General features: G+C 23.6%; 1 protein-coding gene across 1 annotated transcript in view; it reads right to left on the bottom strand.

Annotated features, from left to right (window-relative positions):
- The window catches only part of LOC102672982 (alanine--glyoxylate aminotransferase 2-like), a 7,801-nt gene extending 5,081 nt beyond the window's left edge, over positions 1–2,720 (bottom strand). The window contains exons 1-4 of the mRNA XM_006615975.2: positions 2,668–2,720; positions 1,099–1,199; positions 900–1,018; positions 358–592 (exon numbers count right to left, since the gene is read on the bottom strand). Of these exons, the coding sequence (XP_006616038.1) occupies positions 358–592; positions 900–1,018; positions 1,099–1,163 (419 nt within the window). The 5' untranslated portion in view covers positions 1,164–1,199; positions 2,668–2,720. The remainder of the gene's footprint in view (positions 1–357; positions 593–899; positions 1,019–1,098; positions 1,200–2,667) is intronic.
- Positions 2,721–10,437: the final 7,717 nt, after the last annotated feature.

The raw sequence follows: 10,437 nt of genomic DNA, 5'->3' as shown, positions 1-10,437 counted from the left end.
CCTTGTCGCACGAATACCTCCTTGCATATTCTGTATTCCTACTAACTAGTTCGAGCTTCCTGCATCCAAACGCGAGATGGCGCCACCGGTACTAAATTCTATTTATTTTCTTTATAAACAGAATATACTTATGTTTTTACATATCGTATATGTAAAATACATTTCATATACACGTATATTTTGAAAACTATTGTTTCTAACAAAAATTTATAAGATAGTGAAAATAAAAAAATGCATTTATTATAATATTAATAATTTTATAGAAGAATTTTATAGAATCAGTGTGGAATATTATAACCATTAAAATATGAATAGTGCATAAACAGTCTATTGATTATTTTTAACGTAATGACTTACTGATCAAGAACGATCATATCCTTGTTATTGGTGTAAGTTTGAGCAAGACGAAGTGCCAGATCATTAGCCTCGCTACCTGAATTCACCAGGAAACATACAGATAATGGTTCTGGAAGAAGTGAAGTCAATCGACGAGCACAAATAACTAAATCATCGTGCAAAAAGCGACTGTTCGTAGAGAGAAGAGCCATTTGTTCCTGGCCTGCACGCACTACCATTGGATGACAGTGACCCACTATAAATTTAATTATTCATTAGTAATTAAAAAAGGTAAAAAAAATATATAATTTAATAATTTTCTTTTAATAAATGCTAATTAATTAAATTGTTAGAATTTTGAATTTTTGTCTTATCGATAAAATTTTTAATAAAAATATTTTTTCTTGATAACTTTTTTAATGATTTCTAAAATTTTGAATATAACTTTTCCATATAAATTTATAAGTTTTTAAAATAAAAAGAAATAAGACGAAATTCATAAAAGAATTTGTTTTGTAAATAAAATATATCAAGTGATTATTGATTAAAATTTTTTTTCTTACCATGAGCAACATTATTAATGCAATCTAAATAACGATATCCTTTTTCATCGTACATGTATTGTCCTTCAGCTCGGACGATTTTCAAGGGATTCGATTTATAAAACAGTTTACATGCTTGTCTGTAAAACGATCGTTTTCATGGAATGATAACGTGATAATACAACATCAAGTAAGAACGCAGAATTAATCCAATATTTACCCAATATATCGGTCTCGAAGTCGGATTGTCTCTGATTTCGGCATCTGTTCCAATGATTCGGCCATGTTTGATAATGATTTAATAGAATTCTTGATTAAACCCTAAGAAAACGTGATAACATTTAATGATTCATCATATTTGAAGATTATGGAGGAAAAATATGTCACATTTTCTAATTTTTGCAGCATGGTAATTTTTAAAATGGACTTGTCAAAGTATTTCATTATATAGGGGAGAAATGGCATGAAAGGGGTATGTATTGAAAGGGACATTATAAATTTCTTGAAGATAGAAAATCTAAGATGATTATTATTTTATTTCGTAGCGATATTCCTGCATATGCATTTGCATCCAATTTTAATTGTCAAACATAATATGAATTGTCAATAATATGTAATTAAATTTTTTCGACATCAAAAGTAAAATTTTTAATAATTTTTTAAAACATTTGCAAAATATGTTATTAATTTTATAATTTCTTTTATATTACTTTTGAATAAATATTTATTCAAGAGCAGTAATATGAATTATCCGATATCTTTTCTTTACTATTAAATAAATTATAAATAATTAACAAAATAATATTAATATTAATCTTTTTTATATTATTCCTTTCAATGTTTTTTTCAGCACAATCAATTTATGAAAAGGGAAAAAGAGCCTTTTAAATATAGAAGAAAATTATTAATACCATATGCATTTATAGCAAGACATCTATATCATAATATCATATATAAACTCGATTTTGTTATACACATAATCAAATCAGATTATGATAAAAATAATAATCAAAGTAATATATGTATGAATTAAATATTACATTAGAATTAAGAAATATTTATTATAATTATTTTCAAACGTTTCAATAATTTTTAATAGTATGTAAAATATTTATTATTTATTATATACAGAGATAAAATATTCTGGTAAAAAAAAATTTATTAATTTATTAGTAAGTCATCATCTTTTAATAATGGAATCTTTTAATAAAATAATATTCTGATATTTTATTATTATATCATTATACATTATGATCCAATATTATATTTCATGTCTTATTTATACAAATACAAAATTTCAAAATTTTTATTGAAAATCTTAATAAAAATAATAGTTGATAATAATCGATTTATAACAATTTATAAAATTCTTATAATATCTTACAAATTCAAGTAATTAATTCAAGAAATTTACAGAAATCAATGTATGGATATAATATATCCTTATAAAATAAAAAGGAAATAGAATAAATAAATAATATATGAAAAAATAAATAAATAAAAATTAAAAAATTTATGTAATTTATGTAATAATGTATAAAGCTTCTTATTTTTGTATATTCTTATATTATATTTTATATTATATAAAAATCCTCAAAGAATCAATATACATCTATAAGAACAATAGAAAACAAACAAGTTTGACAAGTTGCCCAATTGTAGCTTAAAAATAAGAATAATAACAAGAATGAAACAACAACAATTAATAGAAAAGAGAAGAAAACGCGTTAGAGATCCTGAAGTTATCATTAAACGTTTGCTAAAATGAGAGGAACAGAATCAGCCGTACCTGAACACTCGAGGTAATCGCAGTGTCACGGTTCTTCCGAATGCAGTTGTCAGCTGAGTGCCGCGACCTAGTCCGGTGACGTCATATATAGTGCGTTGCTAATTTTCGGCCGGACTGGTGGGGATAATAATGCGCGCGCACTCATCTTCTTGCCTCTCTCACCCCGCCATTTTATCATGGCAGTCGACAATCTCGTGGCACGCGTACGCATCGAAGATCTTAATCAATTGAGATATTTTTTTCCTTTTTCTTTTTCTTCTTTCGATTATCAAGTATTTTTAACGCTCCTCCTCACGTGCTGTAGCTGCGAAACATTATTGGATAAACAAGAAAGTAATAAACGAAAAGAAATAACAACATTCAACATTTTTTGGTAATTCGTATTTTTAATGGCTACGTTTCGCTGAAGTGGAAATGTTTGGAAAGCAAATGATTTAAGAAAAAGTCTGGATATAAGATTGTGCGTAAGATTGTTAATTTTTCGTGAAATTCTTCCAAAGTGATTTGTAGTGATTTTTTGTTATTGTTTTTTAAAACGGTTAAAAAGAAAACATTGGAAAGTAAAGGTAGAACGATTAAAGTAAACAAACATGTTAGAACAGTGTCTAGAATATAAATTAAAATTAATAAACAGTTGTCATCGCGGTTTAAAATAAAAGTGTAACAATATTAGAACTTTCTCAACGTTTGAAACAATGATATAATTTTAAACACTTGCGATAACAAAAAGGTCAAAATAGAGTCTCTTTTCTGACATGAAAAAGAAATGTAAAATATATTTTGGTCACATTGCAAATAATAGTACTAAACAACGTAGTTTATTTATCGTTACTATGAAACTATATCTATTAATTACGTATAAATAAGAATTCTCGAAATTGCTTGCTATTATTATCGTATTGTAATTTGTCACTTTTATTATTATTATATTATCGATATCATATCGTATAAGTAGTTATACATAATTACAATAATAGCGTATTATATTACATAAAATTAATCCAAATTATTTTAATCAAAATTTTAAATGAAATTTTCACACATAAATTATGAATTCAATCAAATTCATCATCTTTTTTTTTTTAATTATTCAATTGCAATTATATTGTAAATATTACTCTTCATAATATTACAATAAAAAAATTTGATATTCATTCTTGATTAATAATTATTATTTTGAACTATAGACTTCACATAGCTATATTTTTTTCTTTTTTTACATGATAATGATAACAATAATAACAATAACAATAATTTACCTAAAATAAAAATAGCATTAAAAAAAAACACGAATTTTTTTGTAAAATTTTCTTAGCTGTTTTAGTATTTTCAAATTTTTGCTAATTTTTGAAATTCCATTCATGAAAGAAGATTCTTTCTTGGGTATTCTTGAAATTTGTAAAATTTATATTGTAAAATTTCTAAATTTTTAAAAATCTAAATTAATTCTTACTTAATGAGCTTTACTCTATATAAATAAATACTGGCAATGTTATTTAGCATAGCTAAAATTCTCAATATGTATATTTAAACATGTTTCTCAAGTTTCTCAAGTTATAGCTATTATTTATAAATATTGTATGATTAATATGTAAGTTTAGCAGATTAAATTTATCAAATATAGTTTATATAATCTCAAAGGAAAAATGAATTAATATGTTTACAATTAAAAGATTATAATATTATTATATTAAGGTTATCTATTATTAAAATAAATTTTTTCTTAATTATATTTTAAAGTCATATTCTTCTTTAATTTTAAAATATTAAGCTAATTTGTTTTAAAAATTTGAGATTATTTTTCTTTATGGAAATTCTCTTTTAATGATAACTCAGTCAGATATTTTTTTTAAATTATGAAATAAAATAAAATAAAAGTTTGTCTATACCAATATTTTAGAACTTAGAAAAATTTGTTACACAATGATACAATATTTATTATATTGATTATAGATTACTTATCGAAAACACACAAAACAAATAAAGTCTATTTGATTTTACGAGTTTGCAATGGAAAAAATTGTTGAAGACAAAGTTTACATAACCCAAACATTCTCAAACAAAGATAAATATGTAACAATGATAAATAAATTAATAATCAAATAAATTTAAAATTCAGTCATTTTTTCTCGATAAATTATTAAAAGATATTTAAGATTTTATAAATCTTTATTTCGTAAATTTATTCAATCGAAAATTTAGATCGATTAATGTTTCAGAAAATTAATTTAAACACTGTAGTTTAGAATTCAGTGAAAGTTACTGAACTGATAGATGTTTCAATCAGGTCAATTTTTAATAATCCTTTGATGAAATTAGCGTCTATCACTTAAAATCACACATTCATAATTATGATATTTACTATTTATTAAACAATTTTATTATTTTTATTTCTAGCTTAATAATATCCAATCATTCTAATTATGATTATAACTTGATAAAAACAAATTATTCTCTCTAAATCGATATTTCTAATGGAAAGTTTCTTGACCGCTTTTGTCGCTATCATTGTTCGTGATATCAGTGCAAACAAATATGAACAAGTCTATTCATCGATCGCACGTGCAAATCATTGAACAAAACCGGATAAATAGAACGATAAACTTGATAAATTTTCGATTCATATTTCTTTTTCTAATATTTTTAATAAACAAGTTTTTTAAGAGAAAAAATAATTCTCCCTTGAATTTCTCCCTGAAATTGGTTAGCTTATTCTCACAGTTCTTTAAATTAAGTAAAAAATAAAATTTAAAATTAAATTAACTTCAAAAACTTAAAATTTCAGAATCTTATTTTTTTAAAACAAGTAGACTTTATTAAAATGTTAAAAACATAAACCACGTTTGTTAAAATATTAAAGAGGTAAATCACGTTCTTTGTTTGTTAAAATGTTAAAGAAATAAATCATACTGTTTGTAAAAAATTAAAGAAAATTTATGAATCCTAGACTTAACTTGATATCAAGCTCAATTAAAATGTAATTTTTTTGAAGAAACGAAGAAGAAAGAGACGACTCAAATCTTCTTGAATAATAAATTTATATTTTAACATTGTGAAGAATTACGAAAATCTCAATTTCTATATTTACGAATACGATTCTTTTTCTTCCACTGTAACATCTCAGAAATTTTCCATCCATGCAAACTGCTATCGATGTTCTCGTTTTCAATCATTGCTCTTATCTTGTCGCAATGAAAAACGACTTTGTACTTACACATTAGAAATTTTGCGTGTTTCATAGTAGATCATTAATTTTCAAGTGCAATATATTTATCTTTATCCTTAATAGAATTTTAAATTAAGCAGTATTATTTCAATCTTAAAATTCTGCGTAGAAGATAACTCAATGACAAGAAGAAAATTAGAATATGAATAGAATAAATTCGTTGAGATGAGTTCAGATGATAAAAAATAAAAAAATAATAATGATAACCTTTTCGTTACAGTGAAGGAGACGAAAAATATCAAAATTTTCTAATATTGTAAAAATCTTTTCTCTAATCTTCCAGATTTAGTACAAAGATAACAAATTGGAAAAATTAAATGGTTCAAGGGCATTATTGAAATTTTAATTTTTAAACATATCATTTGATCTTTTTAATTTTTATTATCGATTACATTTTTTTCCTTAGTTTTATATTACAAATTAGTATTTCAAAATGAAAAAAATGATAATTTTCTTTAATCCATTTTAAATCTAATCTTTATATCCTTGTTCAAAATTATCTGTATAGAAAAAAATATTATTTGCTAAATTGTAATGAATTGTATAAAATTGTAGTGAACAACAATATAAAAATCAATAAAAGTAATGATCTTTAAATAATTTTTTTTTTCAATTAAATGACATCTTGAAAAATATATCAATTTCATATTTTAATAAATTTAATGTAATGTAAACTAAGCATCTTTTAATTTAAACATCTTTATTTAATTTCACAAGAAAATATCGCGTTCATCAATATTTTATTTCTTCGTCTTTCATCTAAAAAATCGGATACATTGTTTGATCACGGTATTCTACGCACGGGATCAACGACGATCGCAAACAATAACACGAGCAAAAATATGTACGATGCACGTGCCGCACATGGATGATAATGATACGCACGTGATAGCTTGTTATCAGTCAGTTAATCTGATTGACAATTGTATGATATCCAACTTCTAGTACTACATTCATCGTAAATAGGAACATTCGTACCTCGATAAAAATTCTTTGTGTGCCAACGGAAACGGAAAAAGAAGTGTCTGATTAAATTGTCGTCGATAAATATTATTTGATATCTTGTAGAAATTTTTCTTTATAAACTAATTTTTAGAAGATTTTATTTATTATCAAGATATTTTACAATTAATAATTAAGGTTTTAATATTAGAGATAAACCACACGAGAATCATTTTTTTTTTTTATAAATACTTATAAATACTTGCTAATTTTATAATTCGAAATTTTGAAAAATCAGATAATAACTCAAAAATTAAATTTTTCGTGAAAAATAGATAAAAAAGATAATTATTATTATTATTGATTGTCTATCGAGTTTGAATATGAAAATATTATGACAGATAGTTTAAAACTTAACTTAAATATAGATTTTTTTTTTAATATTTATATAATATTGCAAATTTTTTTTAAGATTGAGAACAGTGTTAAAAATTTTTATTTTTTGAATACGAATAATTTTGTCCTATATTCTTTATTTATTATTATTTTTCTCTTTATATATTAAGAAAAAGTCTTTGATGAATAAAAAAATTTATAAACGGATAGAGAGAACGTATAATTTAAAAAAATTCCACATTTCATTGAATCTTCGATAAAAAAATTACGCAAATTAATAATGTAAATATTTCATAAGCAGATTGTCAAAGTATTTGCATTTATATTAAAAATTCAAATATGAAAAAATATACAGAATATATACAGTAATATGCAAAAAAATTTATTCAAAACAAAAAATACATATTAGTTAAATATATGTATATTAACAAATAAATTTTGAATGAATCACATATCAACTGTTTCCTATCATATCTCGTGTCCCTGAATCATGATTAAATAATTGAAATGTCCTAGGGAAAATGAAACGCGATTATTAATTTTCATCATTCTAGTTTATTTCCTATTTGATTTGTAACAAGAAAATATCATCTTAATAAATCGTTTAATTTTCAACATTTAATTTATTGATAAAAAGATTATCGAATCAAATAAACTTTATCAAGTAAAATTTTTATTATTTTATTTCAGATATAAAATATAGAAATGAAATATAAAAATGAAAAAATTATATCAATATCTGAATGAGAGTACATAATTGTAGATAATTTGCTGCTTATCATTCGATATAACGAATTTGATTCCTAGGTATCGTTCAAGTTTCATTTCACGTTGATTTCTAGACGGTAAGCAAATTGAAACTTGTTTTATAAAAGACTATTAGTTAAACGCATGTTCCTCGTCGAGATTATGTATTCTACTTGCCCAAAGGTCATGCTACACAGAATCTGCTCATTGATAGCATTTTTTGATGATACGAATGCACTAAAGCGGAATGAGCTCATAGTAAATCATAAATTTTCTATGCGATGGTTATTCTTTGATAACTTGTTTAATATTTCGAAAGATTCAATTTCAATTAATATTCATCTTGTAAATTTAAAAATTCGAAATTTTTTTTATTTAAAATTCCATTGAATTAGAATTTTTAATTCGAAAATCATATCAATCTTTAATTGAAGGAATGGAATTATGTCACTGCATCAGAATGTTATAGACACGATTACATAATACCATAATCTTTCAATAAGGCCTCAATTTATTGATAACGCATAACAGAGGTTGATAGTTAGGGGAATAGTTGAGTTAAGTTGACATAGTTCAATTGTTCACATTTCTGAATTTTTTCCTTGAATCATGTATCATTTTCTAATTTATTGAATATTTTATGTTTAAACTGAATATAATGATCGAACACAACATAACATCACGTAATATGTAAAAAAATAATCTATTTTTCAAATATGTGATTGTATAATAACGATACATTATGGTTGTGCAATTATTGCAATCATTATTACACAAAATACGTTGAACAATTTTTTGCAAATATTTTGTAAATATTTGTTCTATTTGAAAATTTAATCAATTATTCTTTTATGCCACAATAAAGCGATAAAACATTGTATTAATTTCAGACTTATTTCTTCTTCCATATTTTTCCAACAATTAATTCACTTACAAATATAAAAATAATAAAAACGCGAACAATGAAAAATATTACTATCATTCTTTTGTGTTTCAATAAATGATTTTCGTTTTGATTTATAATCTCTAAATTCTTGTTCTATACCTTCGAATAATTCTGCAACGAAAATTTCGTCAGATCATGCTCTCTAAACCCATACTCATTTATTCTTCGAAATAAATCATTCACACGTTTCTTAAATAACCATTGGATTTAAAAATAGACTATCAACACGCTTTCTATGCAGAGATTAGTCTTTATCTTGAAAAATTTATATTTATATTAGATTTTCGATTTAGTATCTCTATTGAAAAAAATTCCACCTTCTAAATCGACTTCACTAATTTTATCATTTATCACGTGGAACATGAACGATAAGTCAGGTATTTCAGCATTTTTATTTAACATGATATGTAACACTGATGTTTCGAAATTGGAAATATCGTCATTGTAAAGAGCTCGAACATAGATTGATTGTAGATATTTTCTATAATGATAACGTATATCGAAGATAATAATGGAAAAATTTCTAAAGCGACTACGTATGGATATTCCTTATTCCAAAAGTTGTTTAATTCTTTCTTCATGTTGATCACTTCTTCGTCCAATATTAGTACGAAAAAAATCTTTGGCGAATGTTATGTACAGGATATTTTAAATAAGTAGTGTGCTATTTCATCTACAGAAAACATCAATCACTATATACGAAAATAATTCGCGAAGTAGCAACCATTAATGAGATAGTTTAAGATAAATTTGAATATTTTATTCATGGGACATAGACATATTATTGCACTTGCTATTATCAATGATTAATTTTATTTTATTGTCCAGACTATTATGAGAGATAAAAGTCAGATCGTGGATAGTCCAAAATTTCTTCAAAATTACTTATTCTTCGATCGTTCGTTTTAGTTTAATCTTGTTCAATTCGTTCAATTTGTTTATTAAATTAAACTTATTGTGAAAAAATGAGCAGAAAATTGTGATCGTTAAAGAATGATAAATAAAATAGAAATTTAGTTCTGTTTGTAGAGATAATGAAAGACTGGACTGTTTCGAAACGTTTGATTTCAGTTTCATATTTTCTTGTTACATATTTTTTTATTATTGTGCCAGAATATTTTGAACATGTTTCAGAAGTTAATCATAATTTGCTTTTTTAATATGCTAGTAACTTAAAAATTTATTTCGAAAATATTGAAAACTAAGCATACAATATTCATGAACAAAATATATATAAAATATTATATATAAATATATATAAATATATATAATATTCTTGTCAATATTTTACAACATTGGCTATTTCACCAGTGAAAAAATACTTGAAATATAAAGTGAAATATACTTGAAATATTTATCATAAAAATAAAATAACTTTAATATTTATCAATTTGCATTCAATTTTCTTTCTTAAATTTTTTGAAAAAAAAATTATGAAAAATATATTGAATATTAAAAAAAATTTTGTAAATAATAAAAAAAATGACGAAAAAAATTACTTTTATTCACAGAA

Source organism: Apis dorsata, unplaced genomic scaffold (genome assembly GCF_000469605.1).
Source record: "Apis dorsata unplaced genomic scaffold, Apis dorsata 1.3 scaffold_247, whole genome shotgun sequence".
Taxonomy (NCBI): Eukaryota; Metazoa; Arthropoda; class Insecta; order Hymenoptera; family Apidae; genus Apis; species Apis dorsata.
The sequence above is the reverse complement of the archived record's forward strand: the minus strand, read 5'-3'. Positions and strand labels throughout refer to the sequence as shown.